Here is a 19,942-nt window from a genome sequence, read left to right on the forward strand (position 1 = left end):
TCTGTACGCAATCTACTTATAAAACGTATGCAACTTTTAAAAATGTTGACGGTTAGGACTTTTAGGGTCTGGGCGAGGGTTTATAATAAAAATAACACTATAATTTAGTTTTAGATGTCCAGTTTGGGCTTAATATGTGTTGAGAGTGGTACTAAACACTGTATGGTACCGCACGTTAACACTTGTGAGAAAATTAGACCTGAAAGGCATCTGAAATTAAATTATAAAGTTATTTGTATCACAAACCCTCACCCTGACCCTAATAGCCCTAACCGTCAACATCTTAGTTAATTTTTTTTAGTAGATTGCGTAATTGCGTAGATTGCGTAGATTGCGTAGATTGCGTAGATTGCGTAGATTGCGTAGATTGCGTAGATTGCGTATTTTAGAGTAGCCCCTTTTGCAGGCTACAATGGAATCGGTATTGAGAAAACGCGTGGTTAACGTGTTTTTAAATGTGTGATATTTGGTAATTTTTTTATTGTGTTTTTTTCTGTAAAAATGTAATCAAAATTTAAAAATCATTACATGCTTAAGAAAATATGTGCAACACCTTTATTTGACTGGGAAAGTCTCTCCCTTCGCCAGAAGCTATACCAAGCTTTCTGAGAGATTTTGCCTATGTTTGTGAAGCATAACGTGTTGTATGTACCGTTTACATTTTGAATAAAGTAACTTATCTGTGAGAGATAAACGTTTTAAAAAATGGACCATTCGGTAAAAAAGGTTAGTATTGTATTAAAGTAAGTTATATTAGACACATTTGAAACTACATAGTTTGCTTCTGTGAACTGTCAAAAAGTTATCTGACTTGTTGTTTTTCAACTGTGCACTATGGGGGTATTTGATGCATTTTGTTCATAACTCCACCAGAATGACTAGTTTTTGCAGTAAGTATTTTAAATATTTTAATAATAAATTATGTACTAACACACATTGTAAAGCAAGGCTTACACAGAGATAAGAAACAACATTAATACACTCATCTACCATGTGTTTTTATTTTTAAGACTTTTTGAAATCCTTAGGTTTTTGTAATTTTTTTCGAATGGCCTTTTCTTTTATTCTGCTTTTTTGTTTGCTCCGATATTCTCTGATACATCTGTGAGAGTTGAAATATGCTCTCATTTGTACATATCTATATATTGCAATACTTGCCAATTTTTCATTTTCATAAGAAAAAATCTCATTAGCCTTGACAGATTCAACAATTTTTTTATATCTATATATTTTAATAAGTGAATTCTTCAGTCTTTCTGCACTACATCGATGCATTCCTTTTAATGACTGAACTGATTTTTTAAATGTAACAATTTAAACATCTTTTGTTTTTCACAGCAATATTTCAGTTGTGTGGCATGAACCTATGTCAGAATATTAGTTAAATGTTTAAATATTTGTTTATTACAGAAGGAAATGGTAAAAATATTTTGTTTTGTAGATGACCTTATCTGTTAAAAGCTTCTGGAAATTGACCAAACATTTGTTTGTACTTGATAACTGAAACCCACACTGAAGGTTTAGAAACTTTTTTATATCCGGGACACAAGCAATTGTTTCAAGGGGGTTTAAAAGACTTTGAATATTGATGACATTTGGACCTGTAAGTGTATTTAAATAAAAATCATGGTTGTTTGGAAGAGGAATGCCTTCAATAAAGCAAAGAAACTGGAGATCTTCATTGACAACAATTTGATACTGAGGACTTCCATAAAAACAGTTGTTTGACAGGTTCCACTTCAGAAAGAACAGTACAGATTGATCATTTATTATGACTCTAAATTCTCAAGTGATTCATAGTTGACTTTTTTGGGGGTAAATTCATGTTTTTTAATTATTCTGCTGGAATAAATTGATCTAGTGAAGCATTTCTGTGGTGAGTTTGGGATGGTAGTCTACTAAACTTAATCCATTTTCGTTTTGTTGTTAATTGTATGTCATATTTATTAAAATGTGAACTACACATCAATGCTTTGTTCACATTTTTTGTTTGTGATGAGTTGCAACAACCTGGTATTGAGCGGTACTTGCCTCTATTTTTACTCCTTATGATTTGCAGTTGTAAAATTTTACTCATTTTGATTTCCAGTCGTTTTTTACAATCTGATGATTTTTATTATTGTTTGTTAAGTAAGTGCTTTGAAATGTTTATGTGGTTCATTGTTATAGATAATAAAAACAATCTGATTGTTTCATAATTGATAATAATTTTTAGGTTGGTTAACAACAAACCACTTTACATTGTGCACTGCAAGAAACTTTTAATATTGGAGTACGGTTTAAATAACGTTTTCGTTGTAATTAATGTTGGAACCTTCAGAAAGGTCGAAAAAAATTAGATGGGCCTGGTCGATATACTTGCTTAGTAAAATATTTAAGTTTTATGCGACATATGCGGTTTAAAACACACAATTTATGGCAAAAAGTTTAAAATAAAACTTATTTGCTTCGTTTTTTTACAAGTTAAAGGCCGACCAAGTAAAAAAACGCGGATAAAACGCATCGATAGCGTCTTTTCTTGATACCCATTCCATTGTAGCCTGCAATAGTGCCACACCACCGCTAGATGGCGTAGCTTCCCACTTTTAATGTATGTGCGCTTTCAGACTAGGGTATGTAAAGACTATGGTTTAATCGCACACTCCGCTTGATCGGATATTTCGGATAATCCATTATTCCGCTTAATCGAATGTTCCGTTTAATCGCATATTCAGTTTAATCGCATATTTCGGTTAATCGGAACTTCCGTTTAATCGCATATTTCGGATATACGGACATTCCGGTTAACCGCAGATTCCAGGTAACAATAGTTGGCAGCCGAGCAAATCATTTGTCAGCCAACCAACCTTCTTGCACAATTATTTTTAAGACAAAAATCAGTTTAATGAAGTCTTTGCCCAACATGTTATACAAACGGGGACACTATTGAGGCTACGTATGGTGACGAGCCATACCGTTTAAATACAACGGTAACGGTTTCACGCAAACTTGTTTTGCTTTCACACTTCCAATAGGCCAACTAGCTCTAACCAAACTGCGAAGATTTTTATCATTTAATTTGGTAAATCTAGTGTATGTTGATTTAATTGGGTTTTACATGTTGTTACATCTCCACGTTCAGTAACGCATGATTAACTTGTCTCATTATTCCCCTGCTATGACGTTACAATCGCCATGTGCGTAACAGTGAAATTGGAAGGCCTTTGTCTGAATGTTGCAATGATTGGTTCATTTTACTGTATAACGTGGTCGAGTGAGTAGACTTTATTACTGCTTTAAGTAAATTCGTTTGTGTTGCGTTTTTAGAGACGAATAAGGCTAAATTAAATATTGTGACGACTGACTAATTAAACTTCAAGTAAAGGTTGTTTCCCGTGATTGTCGGTGAGTGTTTTATTTGACTTGTGACCTAAATTAATTCATAGCTTTTATGTGTAACTTATGGCATGCTGTATTTTCTATAGTGCTTGCAGCGATTGTTTCATCGTCTTGCAACTGTTGATACATGTACTGTACCTTTTGACCTGTGTCGCAAAATAGTTGGTAAGTTAGTCATTGGCATTTTTTGTGCGTTGACATATGTCAATGTGTTTCGTTTTCTTGTTTAGAAAACCGTTTCCGTTCTCATTCCTGTTTCTGTCCGTTTCTGATTGTGTACGACATTGTGGTTGTCGCTGTGGATTATTACACGTGACTCGGGAAGTGTGATTTGTGTGGGAAAGGGCGGGGCGTGTTTCAACGTGACAAACCCCTTTGTGAGGCTCAGCCTTGCAGGTCGGCCGTTCAGAGTCTACATAAAGAAGTTTTCAACTACTGCTCGTTGAAAATAAAGTTTCAACCGTCGCTGATTGAGAGAAGCTTTCTACTTTGCTTGTTGGAAAGAAGCTGTCGCTAGGTGAAGAAAAATGAATTCCGACACGACCGAAGAGGACAAGGGTGAACAGCTCGTCAAACTGCAACGTTCATTGCAAGAAGCCTACACCCGAACGGAACGATTAATGGTCAGTCCCAAAAACTTGGTTTGTGTGCATTCGTCGGTGCGAATTGTCGATGGAAGATACCGACTTCTTGTGGAGCATATAACTTCCAATTTATCTGAAAATGAAGATCTTGATAAGGATTTGTTAAAGCGATACGCTGAGGAGAAGACTGAGTTCGATGCCAGGGCCGCTGAATGGATTGAAAAGGCCCAGCATTCTACGTCCCTGCCGCCACCAGTTGGTTCAAAAAAGTCGGCAAAAAGTTGCACTTCTAGTTGCCCTACTTCTGCGAGTACGAGTTCCAGCGTCCGCAGAACTGAAGCACGAATTAAGTTTGAGATGGCTCGCGCAAAACTTCGTCAGGCCATAGAAAGACAGGAGGAAGAGAATGAGCGACGAAGGAAGTTGCGTGATGGAGAACATAAGTTGCGTGATGAAGAACGTAAGTTGCGTGATGAAGAACGTAAGTTGCGTGATGAAGAACGTAAGTTGCAGGATGAAGAACGTAAGTTGCGTGATGAGGAACAAAATTTGCGTAATGAAGAACAGAACTTGCGCGAGACAGAGCGCCAGTTGGCTGCCGACGCCGAAATTCGCGAGGTACAACGTCAAGCCGAATTAGCCGAAATCGAAGCTCGCGGATGGGAAGGTAAATTTGAAGCGGAATTTGTTTGTCCGCCAATCGTGGAGAGGCCTTTTGTACAAACGGTCAACGAATGTCCAAAACCTGTACCGCGTTGTGATAGGCAGGAGCTGCCTAAAGTAAGTCATCAGCCTCCTATCTATGCTACTCCGCAATACTATTGTCAAAATAGGAATAATCCCATAGTAGCGCAGGAACCTCGTTACAGCTCAGATGAGCGTTTTCTACCGCGTCCGAAGATAATGTCATTTAACGGCGATCCAATGGAATACTGGACGTTCATTCGCAACTTTGAAGCGCACGTTGCCACTAAAGTTCACTCTGACGATTTGCGTTTGATTTATCTGCTGCAACATTGTGATGACAGAGTGCGACCTAAAATTGATCACTTGACGAAAAGGCCAGTCGAGGGTTACCGGCAGGCACGTCAAAAGCTCTTTCATGAATACGGACAACCGCACATTATCGCAAATGCCTGTGAGCAGCATTTGAAGAAGAGTCCGCGCTTGAAAGGAGATCAACCGGAACAACTGATGCAGTTTGCAGATCTGCTGGAAAAGTGTCTCACTACACTGGAGGATATTGATGAATATGCCGGTCTTAACTCGCTTGACACCATGCTGCAGCTCATTGACAAGTTGCCATATCGCTTGCAGGAAAGATGGATAGAGCGATCAGTTGAAGTTCTACATCGCACTAATCGTGAAGCCGGGTTCAGTCATTTTGTTCAGTTTGTTTCGGAACGTGCCGAGGTGGAAAATTCCCTCTACGGAAGTAGGATTATGGGATCTAGGCGAGACAAGGATCCTGGTCCACCGATGAGAAAGCCACGAGCGTCTGCGTACGTTGTGAACCCAGTAGAAGTTCGACAGCGTCCGACAGAGAGGCTGACTACTACTACGCAAGAGAGATACCTCGAGAAGAAATCGAATCGGTTGATGGTGTTTGCTGGTATTTACCACACCATCCTGTACTTCATCCCCGTAAGCCAGACAAGGTTCGTGTAGTTTTTGATTGCGCTGCAAAGCACAAGGGCGTTTCTCTCAATGATGTGCTGATGCAGGGCCCGGATCTCGTAAACAGTTTGGTGGGTGTTTTGACTCGATTTCGCAAAGAGCGGTACGCTTTGGTGGCCGATATAGAATCGATGTTCCACCAGATTCGTGTTACCCCTAAGGACAGGGACGCCTTGCGATTTCTGTGGTGGCCAGGAGGGGATTTGACAAATGAACCAACAGCGCATCAAATGACTGTGCACCTGTTCGGGGCGACTTCATCCCCTAGTTGTGCGAGTTTTTGCTTGAAGCAAACAGCCTTGGATTTTGGTCAAGATTTCAATGCACAAGCGTCTTCGGTCGTCAGAAGAAATTTTTACGTGGACGACTGCCTGACTTCGGTTGCATCTACAGAGGAGGGAATTCAAATGACCAAAGAGATTTCAGATTTGTTGTCACGCGGAGGATTCCACTTGACAAAATGGCTCAGTAATAACCAGAAGATTCTGTCAAAAATTCCTGAAGAAGAGAGGTCAAAGGCAGTGCGAAACAAAAGCTTGAGTGATGACGTCACAGAGAGAGTGCTTGGTGTCCACTGGAACGTGCACGAAGATACGTTTGGATTTAAGGTCAACCTTCCTGAAACGGCGAAGACTCGAAGAGGACTTCTTTCTGCATTGAGTTCACTGTACGACCCTCTTGGATTCGTTGCACCGTGCACGCTTGGAGCCAAATTATTACTCCAAGGTTTGTGCAAACGTGGAGTTGGCTGGGACGACTGCATTTTGGAATCGGAAGCAACACAATGGAGCGAATGGCTTGGGCGTTTACCGAAGCTTCATGACCTGTGTCTTCCTCGTTGTTTTAAGCCCGATGATTTCGGCGATGTGCAAAGTTGGGAGTTACACCACTTTGCAGATGCTTCCTCCGTGGCCTACGGAGCTGTGTGTTATCTGAGGATAGTCGACGTCGGTTCGCGTGTTCACTGCGTGTTTCTTGTTGGCAAGTGTCGACTAGCGATCGGGAATTGCCTGTTCGAGTGATCGGGAATTGCCTGTTCTGCAAAAGACGAAATGCCTCTGCTGGAGTACAGAGGATGGCAGACCTTCCTTCAGCAAGATTGCATCCGGACGAGCCCCCGTTTTCACACGTAGGGGTTGATTATTTCGGTCCCTTTCCAGTTAAGCAGGGACGGAGCATAGTGAAACGGTATGGCGCAGTGTTTACCTGCCTTTCGATTCGAGCTGTCCATATCGAAGTTGCCCACAGCCTATCTACAGACTCGTTCATCGACGCGCTTTGTCGTTTCATTGGTCGGCGTGGAAATCCTGTAAATATATATTCCGACAATGGGACGAACTTTGTCGGTGCAGAACGGATACTGAGAGAGTCACTGCAGTCTTGGAACCAAGTACACATTGAGGAGTAGCTGAAACAAAGCGGAATTCGTTGGTCGTTTAATCCCCCGACAGCCAGTCATATGGGAGGTGCGTGGGAACGAATGGTGCGCTCCATCCGGCGAATTCTGACGTCTCTGATGACACAGCAAGTTGTTTCCGACGAAACATTGTCAACGCTTTTTGTTGAGGTTGAGTCAATACTCAACTCGCGTCCTCTTGTTCCTGTCACCTTTGATCCCCGCGATGATGAGCCGATCACACCCAATCATCTCTTGCTTATGAGATGCGACTCGAATTTGCCTCCTGGCTTGTTCGACAAAAAGGACTGTTACGTGCGGCGCCGTTGGGCGCAAGTGCAGTACTTGGCGAACCAATTTTGGATCCGCTGGGTTCGCGAATATCTACCGAACATTATTTCCAGGCAGAAGTGGTTCCAGAAGAGGAGAGATATCCAGATCAACGACGTGGTTCTCGTCGTGGATGATTCACAACCACGCTCCAAGTGGTTGATGGGTCGCGTTGCAGATACATTTCCCGATAAAACGGGAACTGTACGCTCGGTGCTTGTGCAGACGCGATACAATCGTGTCAAACGACCGATTGCAAAACTTTGCTTGATTGTCGCCTCTGAAAGCGATGCTTAGTGTGGCGCTGTTTAGTTTATTGAATTTCGTTGAACGTTCGATGTTTGTTTGTGTGTGAAATGTATTTACCCGGGTCATACATTTAGGTGGGGGTATGTTACATCTCCACGTTCAGTAACGCATGATTAACTTGTCTCATTATTCCCCTGCTATGACGTTACAATCGCCATGTGCGTAACAGTGAAATTGGAAGGTCTTTGTCTGAATGTTGCAATGATTGGTTCATTTTACTGTACAACGTGGTCGAGTGAGTGACTTTATTACTGCATTAAGTAAATTGGTTTGTGTTGCATTTTTAGAGACGAATAAGGCTAAATTAAATATTGTGACGACTGACTAATTAATCTTCAAGTGAAGGCTGTTTACCGTGATTGTCGGTGAGTGTTTTATTTGACTTGTGACCTAAATTAATTCATGGCTTTATGTGTAACTTATGGCATGCTGTATTTTCCTGTAGTGATTGCAGCGATTGTTTCATCGTCTTGCAACTGTTGATACGTGAACTGTACCTGTTGACCTGTGTCGCAAAATAGTTGGTAAGTTAGACATTGGCATTTTTGTGCGTTGACATATGTCAATGTGTTTCGTTTTCTTGTTTAGAAAACCGTTCCCGTTTCGTTCTCAACCCTGTTTCTGTCCGTTCCTGATTGTGTACGACGTTGTGGTTGTTGCCGCTATTGTCGCTGTGGATTATTACACGAGATTCGGGAAGTGTGATTTGTGTGGGAAAGGGCGGGGCGTGTTTCAACGTGACAAACCCCTTTGTGAGGCTCAGCCTTGCAGGTCGGCCGTTCAGAGTCTACACATGTTAACTGAAGCTTTCATGTTACTGGGTGAATCTAATTGCATATATTTGCTTACGCGGCAAGAACTTTCATACAAAATATCAGAGGGGGATTTTGAGAAAAAAGGTTGAAGACCACTGGGTTAAATTTTGATGTACGTTTTTAGTTAGTCAGATAAGGGGAAACTGCACTACAGGTACAACCGATTAACAATGACTGATTTTTCACAAGAAGGATTGAAGTTGCGAGTTTATTTTCCCTGGCAAAATCGTACCAGCACAATTGCGCTAAAATATTCACCAAGCCGAAAATAGCTGCGCAACGTTCAGACGTTAAAAGCGTGACAATTTGAGGGCACAATTGATGGATAGATGGTACACGCGGTGCTGGCTTCTGTCAGCGGGAAAACTTCTTGTATTACAACCGAAAAGGGCGCAGATGTGACTTTTCCCAAAAAATACACTATTTTGACTACGTGAGAAAAAACACGCCAATTGTGGTAAAAAAACACTAGTTTAATTAAGAGCTAGTATTTTGCTTAAATATAGGTTTCTATTAAAAAAACTAGTTATACCATTCTTATCGTGATTTCTTGTGCAAAATTTTGTTAAGTCCCAAGTCATTTTACGGTAGCTGCAGCTCTTGCTTCGGTTTTGCTTTAGATACTTCATGTGTCTTTCGTTTATACAAATGTATTGAATAATTTTCGTTGTGTCTTAGCTGCAGTTTTTTGGCAGTGATTTTTAATTAGCTCATTCCCTTTTCAGAATAGGTTAGGTCTATGTTCAGATTTTTGCCCTTCTCTTAGACTTTTGCACATTCTTTCGCTCTAGTTAGATTAGCCTAGCCATATTTTAACTTTTTGAACGATAATGCGTAATTTAACTACTTGAATTCTTCATAGGTCAAAATTTTGTCAAAAAAAAGTTTTTTAAGGTCAAAATTTTCGTTTTTTAGGTCAAAAAATAATTGCCCTAGTTTTAACAGATAACGACTCGAAGTTTCCATTGGTCAACTCGACCACGTGACCAACACCCATGGGATCTTGGTTACCAGCAAAATTTTCGACAAACTCAAAAACGTTCAACAGGAGCCTATTTCTGTCGTCCATTTAAAAGGCGAAAAATCTGTTAACCGCAGCACGGAGCATCTGCGTTTGGAAAATTAACCATGATATCACAGCAGGCATTAACACGTAAAGAACAGAGGAATTTTGTTCTAAAGCTGTAAAAGTATTATAGGCTAATAAAGGTAAACAGGAAGTCGAATGTCGGTCCGTCTAAACCAGGGGTCGCCAACCTGCGGTTCCGGAGCCCCATGTGGCTCTTTGATTACACGGATGGCAAACTCGATGACCGATATGGCCCCTTCGCCATCCGTCCGTTGCTTGGCTATTACATTTCACTTGCATGCAATAACTGTATACGCAACTGAAAAAATAAAATATGAAGATGAACCCTCTGATGCGGCTCAGTTTTTGAAATTACTAAATGTTTTGAATCCACATTCTGTGCTTATTATGTCAAACACAAAGGCTAAAAAATCGCAGTACAATAACATGAGCGAACCCGCTTCTAGTAGTTATTGTTGACAATATATGGGTGTAGCGGTCATGATATTAATGTGCGCAAAGTTTATGTTTAACGTTAGCATGTTTGTAGACTCTGAACGGCCGACCTGCAAGGCTGAGCCTCACAAAGGGGTTTGTCACGTTGAAACACGCCCCGCCCTTTCCCACACAAATCACACTTCCCGAGTCACGTGTAATAATCCACAGCGACAACCACAATGTCGTACACAATCAGAAACGGACAGAAACAGGAATGAGAACGGAAACGGTTTTCTAAACAAGAAAACGAAACACATTGACATATGTCAACGCACAAAAAATGCCAATGACTAACTTACCAACTATTTTGCGACACAGGTCAAAAGGTACAGTACATGTATCAACAGTTGCAAGACGATGAAACAATCGCTGCAAGCACTATAGAAAATACAGCATGCCATAAGTTACACATAAAAGCTATGAATTAATTTAGGTCACAAGTCAAATAAAACACTCACCGACAATCACGGGAAACAACCTTTACTTGAAGTTTAATTAGTCAGTCGTCACAATATTTAATTTAGCCTTATTCGTCTCTAAAAACGCAACACAAACGAATTTACTTAAAGCAGTAATAAAGTCTACTCACTCGACCACGTTATACAGTAAAATGAACCAATCATTGCAACATTCAGACAAAGGCCTTCCAATTTTACTGTTACGCACATGGCGATTGTAACGTCATAGCAGGGGAATAATGAGACAAGTTAATCATGCGTTACTGAACGTGGAGATGTAACATAACCCCACCTAAATGTATGACCCGGGTAAATACATTTCACACACAAACAAACATCGAACGTTCAACGAAATTCAATAAACAAAACAGCACACTAATCATCGCTTTCAGAGGCGACAATCAAGCAAAGTTTTGCAATCGGTCGTTTGACACGATTGTATCGCGTCTGCACAAGCACCGAGCGTACAGTTCCCGTTTTATCGGGATATGTATCCGCAACGCGACCCATCAACCACTTGGAGCGTGGTTGTGAATCATCCACGACGAGAACCACATCGTTGATCTGGAGATCTCTCCTCTTCTGGAACCACTTCTGCCTGGAAATGATGTTCGGTAGATATTCGCGAACCCAGCGGATCCAAAATTGATTCGCCAAGTACTGCACTTGCGCGCCGCACGTAACAGTCCTTTTTGTCGAACAAGCCAGGAGGCAATTTTGAGTTGCATCTCATGAGCAAGAGATGATTGGGTGTGATCGGCTCATCATTGCGGGGATCAAAGGTGACAGGAACAAGAGGACGCGAGTTGAGTATTGACTCAACTTCAACAAAATGCGTTGACAATGTTTCGTCGGAAATAACTTGCTGTGTCATCAGAGACGTCAGAATTCGCCGGATGGAGCGCACCATTCGTTCCCACGCACCTCCCATATGACTGGCTGTTGGGGGATTGAACGACCAACGAATTCCGCTTTGTTTCAAGTACTCCTCAATGTGTACTTGGTTCCAAGACTGCAGAGACTCTCTCAGTATCCGTTCTGCACCCACAAAGTTCGTCCCATTGTCGGAATATATATTCACAGGATTTCCACGCCGACCAATGAAACGACGAAGCGCGTCGATGAACGAGTCTGTAGATAGGCTGTGGGCAACTTCGATACGGACAGCTCGAATCGATAGGCAGGTAAACACTGCTCCATACCGTTTCACGATGCTCCGTCCCTGCTTAACTGGAAAGGGACCGAAATAATCCACCCCTACGTGTGAAAACGGGGGCTCGTCTGGATGCAATCTCGCTGAAGGAAGGTCTGCCATCCTCTGTACTCCAGCAGAAGCATTTTGTCTCTTGCAGAACAGGCAATTCCCAATCACTCGGCGTACGGCTACTCCACCTTTAAGTATCCAAAACCTTTGGCGCAGCGACGACCAAGTGTGGCCCATCCCAGAATGTCCGACAAGACGATGATGTCTCTCGATAACCAAGTCAGTAAAATGACACGAATGTGGTAACAGAATCGGATGTTTGGCATCGTACGGAATAAAAGCCTTTTCTAATCGACCACCAACTCGAAGCACGGAGTCAACAACAATCGGGTTCAGTTTGAACATGTGACGTTTCACAGAGGTCTTCGAAAGAGAACCCTTCTCCAACGCAATAAGCTCGAAGCTAAAATGCTTTCGCTGCACAAATTTGATCAACTTCAGTTCGGCAGCATTTAATTCTTCAACAGATAATGATCCACGATTATCCACCACAGCTTTGTCACGCCGAACACGCGACAGTGAAAATTTCTTATATCGTAGCAGCCATGCGATACTCTTTTTCAAACGATGCAACGAAGAGTACCGATGGATGGTCCTCTAAACAATGGACTGCTTCTCTACAACCATATGTATGGAGACTTCCTGCTTTTTTACGGGACTGAACTCAGCAGGTAAGTCGGGTAAAACAATCGGACTCGCAGGCCAGTGATCCTCAGACTCCAACAAAAACTGCGGACCGCGCAACCAGCGGCCAGTCGTCACTAACGCTTCGGACGTCAACCCACGTCACGCCTCGTCCGCCGGATTGAGTTTTAAAGGAACATGTCTCCAGCTTGAAGGATCGCTTTGCCTTTCAATCTTTGCAATTCGATTAGCAACGAACGTAGGGAATCTTTTCTTCGAATTCCTGATGCTCTGTAGGACGGCAGTGGAGTCTGTCCAGAACACAGACCGATGCACCGGTAGGCCAAGCTCTCGTCGCATCATTTCATCTAGCTTCACGGATAAAACTGCCGCTGTCAGTTCCAGTCTTGGAATTGACACTGTTTTCAGCGGCGCTAGTCGACACTTGCCAACAAGAAACACGCAATGAACACGCGAATCGACGTCGACCATCCTCAAATAACACACGGCTCCGTAGGCCACGGAGGAGGCATCTGCAAAGTGGTGTAACTCCCAACTTTGCACATCGCCGAAATCATCGGGCTTAAAACAACGAGGAAGACACAGGTCATGAAGCTTCGGTAAACGCCCAAGCCATTCTCTCCACTGTGCTGCTTCCGATTCCAAAATGCAATCATCCCAGCCAACTCCTCGTTTGCACAGACCCTGGAGTAACAATTTGGCTCCAAGCGTGCACGGTGCAACGAATCCAAGGGGGTCGTACAGTGAACTCAATGCAGAAAGAAGTCCTCTTCGAGTCCTTGTCGTTTCAGGAAGGTTGACCTTAAATCCAAACGTATCTTCATGCACGTCCCAGTGGACACCAAGCACTCTCTCTGTGACGTCATTACTCAAGCTTTTGTTTCGTATTGCCTTTGACTTCTCTTCTTCAGGAATTTTTGACAGAATATTCTGGTTGTTACTGAGCCATTTAGTCAAGTGGAATCCTCCAAAATCTCTTTGGTCATTTGAATTCCTTCCTCTGTAGATGCAACTGAGGTCAAGCAGTCATCCACGTAAAAATTCCTTTTGACCACCGAAGACGCTTGTGCATTGAAATCTTGACCAAAATCTAAGGCTGTTTGCTTCAAGCAAAAACTCGCGCAACTAGGGGATGAAGTCGCCCCGAACAGGTGCACAGTCATTTGATGCGCTGTTGGTTCATTTGTCAAATCCCCTCCTGGCCACCACAGAAACCGCAAGGCGTCCCTGTCCTTGGGGGTAACACGAATCTGGTGGAACATCGATTCTATATCAGCCACCAAAGCGTACCGCTCTTTACGAAATCGAGTCAAAACACCCACCAAACTGTTTACGAGATCCGGGCCCTGCATCAGCATATCATTGAGAGAAACGCCCTTGTGCTTTGCAGCGCAATCAAAAACTACACGAACCTTGTCTGGCTTACGGGGATGAAGTACAGGATGGTGTGGTAAATACCAGCAAACACCATCAACCGATTCGATTTCTTCTCGAGGTATCTCTCTTGCGTACCCTTTTTCGAGGTAGGACTGCATTGTGCTCACGTACTTTTCCTTCAGTGAGTGATCTTTTTCTAGGCGTCGCTTCAAATACGTTAGCCGTCTTTCTGCCATCGGCTTGTTTTCTGGCAAACAAGCAGAGCTTTCTCTCCACAGCAACGGCAGCTCGTAGTGACCTTCCACCATTTTCACGTCCTTTTGCATAAAATCATGCGCCTTTCTATCTTCGCGCGACGTGGGGAAATCAAGAACAGCAGTTTCGTCACCGAAATCCGTCTCCCACAGACTAGAGATTTGCTTCTGTAAACAGCTGTCTCTTGACTTCACGAAGTTCACCTGGTACCTCGATGATGCAGACGTAAAGAGTGAAGGACCAAATAGTGTCCATCCAAAAGGTGTCTTGACTGCAAACGGTTTCCCTTTTGGACCACGACGCATCTCCTCAATGAACAAGGGGTCGGGGTTATCCAGACCAATCAGCAATGTTACCGTTCCTTTCTCGATTAACGGAAAATCCAAGTCACGTAAATGTGGGGCACCCCTTAATGCTTCTTTGCTAAGAATCGGATTAGGACGAACGGGGATTTCACCAACGGTTATTACTTTAGTAAGAAATATATCATCTCCGCCACCTACTGGAGAAACAGAGAAACTCACTGAAACTGCCGTATGCTCTTTGGCTTCATCGGTCAGTGTTTGCAAAACAATCTCTTTAGTTTCACCTTTCATGCCCAGAGCTTCAATCAACTTTCGGTTACAGAAAGTTCCGGTAGAGCCGATATCTAAAAATGCGTAAGTAAAAACCTTCCGTCCTTCGTATTTAACCTCGACCGGTACGACGCACTGGTACACGTCATCGTAACCACATTCGCCGGGCGTTGTCACCGAACATGAAGCGACCTTTTGCGGTTCAGCTGGTGTCGCTGGTGACTCTGGCTTTGCGACTGGAGCAGGCCTATGCAGCAATGTGTGGTGATAGTGACTCGAACAGTCGTTTTCTTCGCAGGCAGTTCTCGCCTTGCATCGTCTAACACGGTGACCTGGAGTAAGGCATCTGAAGCACAATCTCTTACGACTGACAAATTCCACATGTTCGGAGTACGTTTTACGTTTAAACTCAAAGCACCTAGGCAAATCGTGAGCCTTGCCACAGAACAGACACGTAGCGAAAGTAGTCGGCCTCTCTGTCGGACGCTGTCGAACTTCTACTGGGTTCACAACGTACGCAGACTCTCTTGGCTTTCTTATCGGTGGACCAGGATCCTTGTCTCGCCTAGAACCCATAATCCTACTTCCGTAGAGGGAATTTTCCACCTCAGCACGCTCCGAAACAAACTGAACAAATTGTCTAAACCCAGCTTCACGATTGGTGCGATGTAGCACTTCCACTGATCGCTCGATCCATTTTTCCTGCAAGCGATAGGGCAACTTGTCAATAAGCTGTAGCATGGTGTCAAGGGAATTAAGACCGGCATATTCATCAATATCCTCTAGTGTAGTGAGACATTTTTCCAGCAGATCTGCAAACTGCATCAGTCGTTCCGGTTGATCTCCTTTCAAGCGAGGACTCTTCTTCAAATGCTGCTCACAGGCATTTGCGATAATGTGCGGCTGTCCGTACTCATGAAAAAGCTTTTGACGTGCCTGTCGGTAACCCTCGACTGGCCTGTTCGTCAAGTGATCAATTTTAGGTCGCACTCTGTCGTCACAATGTTGCAGCAGATAAACCAAACGCAAATCGTCAGAGTGAACTTTAGTGGCAACGTGCGCTTCAAAGTTGCGAATGAACGTCCAGTATTCCATTGGATCGCCGTTAAATGACATTATCTTCGGACGCGGTAGAAAACGCTCATCTGAGCTGTAACGAGGTTCCTGCGCTACTATGGGATTATTCCTATTTTGACAATCGTATTGCGGAGTAGCATAGATAGGAGGCTGATGACTTACTTTAGGCAGCTCCTGCCTATCACAACGCGGTACAGGTTTTGGACATTCGTTGACCGTTTGTACAAAAGGCCTCTCTACGGTTGGCGGACAAACGAATTCCGCTTCAAATTTACCTTCCCATCCGCGAGCTTCGATTTCGGATAATTCGGCTTGACGTTGTACCTCGCGAATTTCGGCGTCGGCAGCCAACTGGCGCTCTGTCTCGCGCAAGTTTTGTTCTTCATTACGCAAAATTTGTTCCTCATCCCGCAACTTATGTTCTCCATCACGCAATTTTCGTCGCTCATTCTCTTCCTCCTGTCTTTCTTTGGCCTGACGAAGTTTTGCGCGAGCCATCTCAAACTTAATTCGTGCTTCAGTTCTGCGGACGCTGGAACTCGTACTCGCAGAAGTAGGGCAACTAGAAGTGCAACTTTTTGTCGACTTTTTTTAACCAACCGGTGGCGGCAGGGACGTAGAATGCTGGGCCTTTTCAATCCATTCAGCAACCCTGGCATCGAACTCAGTCTTCTCCTCAGCGTATCGCTTTAACAAATCCTCATCAAGATCTTCGATCCATTTTCAGACAAATTTGAAGTTATATGCTCCACAAGAAGTTGGTATCTTCCATCGACAATTCGCACCGACGAATGCACACAAACCAAGTTTTTGGGACTGACCATTAATCGTTCCGTTCGGGTGTAGGCTTCTTGCAATGAACGTTGCAGTTTGACGAGCTGTTCACCCTTATCCTCTTCAATCATGTCGGCAATCATTTTTCTTCACTGAGCGAACGAGCAACGGTTGAAAACTTCTTTTTCAACCAGCAACAGTTGAAAACTTCTTTATGTAGACTCTGAACGGCCGACCTGCAAGGCTAAGCCTCACAAAGGGGTTTGTCACGTTGAAACACGCCCCGCCCTTTCCCACACAAATCACCCTTCCCGAGTCACGTGTAATAATCCACAGCGACAACAACCACAATGTCGTACACAATCAGGAACGGACAGAAACAGGAATGAGAACGGAAACGGGAACGGTTTTCTAAACAAGAAAACGAAACACATTGACATATGTCAACGCACAAAAAATGCCAATGACTAACTTACCAACTATTTTGCGACACAGGTCAACAGGTACAGTACATGTATCAACAGTTGCAAGACGATGAAACAATCGCTGCAAGCACTATAGAAAATACAGCATGCCATAAGTTACACATAAAAGCTATGAATTAATTTAGGTCACAAGTCAAATAAAACACTCACCGACAATCACGGGAAACAACCTTTACTTGAAGTTTAATTAGTCAGTCGTCACAACATTTAATTTAGCCTTATTCGTCTCTAAAAACGCAACACAAACCAATTTACTTAAAGCAGTAATAAAGTCTACTCACTCGACCACGTTATACAGCAAAATGAACCAATCATTGCAACATTCAGACAAAGGCCTTCCAATTTTACTGTTACGCACATGGCGATTGTAACGTCATAGCAGGGGAATAATGAGACAAGTTAATCATGCGTAACTGAACGTGAAGATGTAACATGTTGTTTGCAATAATGTTGCACAGCATGTAGGGGAAGTGTTTAACCTCTTTATAATAGGATGTAAGTGTTGGTATTTCCGTTCTCATGCAAGTCATAAGATATTTTGAGTCATTTGGTTATTCTAGAATGTTCTGCAGAAACATAAGGTGTTCGTTTATCATTACGCATACTTCCTCTTGTTTGTACTGTCGCTTCCGTTTCAAGTAGAACACAGCCGCTCGTTCTTGAGAATAAGCATAGCAGCTCGGTTAGAGGGCGCTATGACATTATAAATCGCACCTTTGCCATAAGGGCAGGAACTTGGCCGAATGGACTGGCGCGCCTGACCCATGTACAGACACAAAAAAACCGGGATAGTCCTGGGTTCGAACCCCGTGAAAAAAAATCGATAACTTAAGGTAAAAAAGGTTTACTGTAAAACCAAGTTTTCGCATATAAATAAATAGCTTGTTTTCGACTTTGTCGCCGGTCTGTTCTTAGACTATTTTTTAGTCTTCTAGTAGTCTATTTTTCTCCCTTTGGGGATGTGGAAGCTGATTTAATCGTTCGCCATTGAAACGTTTACTCAAGAATACAAAGAAATAAGAGACACTCGGTGGGGCTGTTAATCAGTCAGCTGTTATTGAGATGCAAAGGTCAGACTCAACAGATTTATTAACCCATTAAAAATAACGAAACAGTCCGAACTAATTATTGCTACTAAAAGAAAAAAACGTGCAGAGTGCTTAGTCAAGTGGCCTGGCCTCTGATTGCCGTTAAATACTTAGCGTTTGTCTGTTTGTTCTGTTGTACTTTAATGTATTTGTCTTTCTTCGTGTCTTAGTTATCGCAATAAAAAAAAAGGATCAGACTCACCAAACAATTTGCAATGAACATTATAGTTTACACTGTAGCCGCACTTTACAAGTCGTCATCGAGGCAGGCATGGGTACATGGGTACGTAAAAAAGAAATAAAAATCAGCGTTTAAAGAAAACAGAACATTTAATGCTCCGTGGGGAGATTCATTGCTTTTACTGCTGACGAGACCGGTTTGCCAAGTGTGTCTAAGATGCAAGAAACTGCTTAAAACAACAAAACTCGAATGTCGTGAGACCAAAAAAAACGTTTTTGAAGTGGCACGTTATTTCAAATTTTGAAACGTCTTTGTGTCTCCAGCGTTGTTTTTTTTCTGTGTAAAAATGGTCCAAGTGGTCTTAGCGTGGTAAGGGTTGGCAACCCCTGGTCTAAACGTCTTTAAAATCCGAAATCAGAAGACAGTAACGAGTGTGCACCGCAGACAGAACGCAAACCTGTTTGGAAGTATTTTGAACAATTGCGAAGAAACTGGCACCGCGACAAAGCACATACGTCCAGTGCTATCAAGCCACAAGCAAATCTGAAGGATAGCAAAAAAACGACTTCCTTGCCTATACGTTTGGCGGAATAAACAAAAACGTGTAATTGCCCTATATGCAAGTGTGGGCAGTTAAGTCTGAGTGTATTGAATGATTTACTACAGCTGTACTGGAACCAAAATTTTTCATGCATATGAGGCAGGGGTGCAAGCCCTGCAAATACAGCATAGACAAGAGGGAGATTTTTAAAGCCAAGGAACAAACGGATCTTGCGGAAATAACTTCTTTGATGGACGAATAATTTCTTTGCGCACAAGTTGGAGGATACAAACCAAGTTAACATTTGAAGTCCCTTCCCTACCAAACTTTTCCAACGTTGGGGCTAGAGTTCAACAAATCAGGACTCGAATTTTTAACGCTGTGAAGTGGCCAATATACGCAAACAAGTAGTTTACAAATGAAACAATTGTAAAAAGCTCTTAGGTTACAGGTCAGGCACAAAAAAATGTCACTCAGTTAATTTAAGACAACAACTAACAGCCTGGATTGATCTAAATATCATTCTGTTGATATATAGACCACTTTTATAACCTACCATATTTTCAAAAATGAGGACACATTTTTGATGAAGATTATTAACAGCTTCTATCTAAAACTTCCTTGTGCAATCCAAATTCCAAACATACTGTTTCATACTCTTTAGACAAGAAAAAACACCAAGGTCTCATTTGTGACCCTAGGATGTAGACCTGTGAACTGCATTAGGACAATTATCATTATTAAGTTTTATCAAGTCACGCTGCTCCTATAGGTTGTGCACCAAAGGACCATAATTTAGACCAACACTTTTCCACCATTCCTGTATGAAAAGTGATTTCAGAATATAATGTTGTGTATACTGCCAAAAAAAATTATATTGCAGAGTAAAGATTATCATACTAACCATTTTTTGTAGATATATAGCCTCAATACAATGACTGAAACATTTGCTCAATATATAAGGAATTTCCGAACATTGATTGTAGTAGCATTTTGTTGACTTATATCAAAACTCATGTCTGCAAAAGCTTGTCCAGGAATGATATGTTTGGATGTCGCCTATAAAAATAGAAGGGCAGACTACTAGGTTACACAAATTCCCACCATATATCAACAATTAAGATGTGTGTTTTACAGTTGCTTTTTTGGTTTATGTATGATTCCAT

The 19,942-nt window shown here is 42.3% G+C and overlaps 3 protein-coding genes and 1 long non-coding RNA gene across 4 annotated transcripts; 2 read left to right on the forward strand and 2 right to left on the reverse strand.

Moving 5' to 3' along the window:
- Positions 1-5,770: 5,770 nt before the first annotated feature.
- Positions 5,771-6,661, forward strand: LOC145234709 (uncharacterized). Its single transcript, XM_080099468.1, has one exon. The coding sequence runs from the start codon at positions 5,771-5,773 to the stop codon at positions 6,659-6,661; it is 891 nt and encodes a 296-aa protein (XP_079955594.1).
- An 830-nt stretch (positions 6,662-7,491) lies between these two features.
- On the forward strand, positions 7,492-8,373 carry LOC145202843 (uncharacterized). Its single transcript, XR_013853341.1, has 3 exons — positions 7,492-8,039; positions 8,120-8,198; positions 8,263-8,373. It is a non-coding gene; the product is annotated as an uncharacterized LOC145202843 (long non-coding RNA).
- Positions 8,374-11,049: 2,676 nt separating this feature from the next.
- LOC145234796 (uncharacterized) lies at positions 11,050-12,894 on the reverse strand. The gene is made up of 2 exons (XM_080099545.1): positions 12,601-12,894; positions 11,050-12,375 (listed from the first exon to the last, which is right to left on the reverse strand). Exons 1-2 carry the CDS (start codon positions 12,892-12,894, stop codon positions 11,050-11,052), a joined length of 1,620 nt encoding a protein of 539 aa, XP_079955671.1.
- A 471-nt stretch (positions 12,895-13,365) lies between these two features.
- On the reverse strand, positions 13,366-19,626 carry LOC145236878 (uncharacterized). The gene is made up of 2 exons (XM_080099689.1): positions 16,958-19,626; positions 13,366-16,892 (listed from the first exon to the last, which is right to left on the reverse strand). The coding sequence occupies exon 2, from the start codon at positions 16,203-16,205 to the stop codon at positions 13,377-13,379; it is 2,829 nt and encodes a 942-aa protein (XP_079955815.1). The 5' UTR covers positions 16,206-16,892; positions 16,958-19,626; the 3' UTR covers positions 13,366-13,376.
- Positions 19,627-19,942: the final 316 nt, after the last annotated feature.

Source organism: Phallusia mammillata, chromosome 1 (assembly GCF_965637545.1).
Source record: "Phallusia mammillata chromosome 1, kaPhaMamm4.hap1.1, whole genome shotgun sequence".
Classification (NCBI taxonomy): Eukaryota; Metazoa; Chordata; class Ascidiacea; order Phlebobranchia; family Ascidiidae; genus Phallusia; species Phallusia mammillata.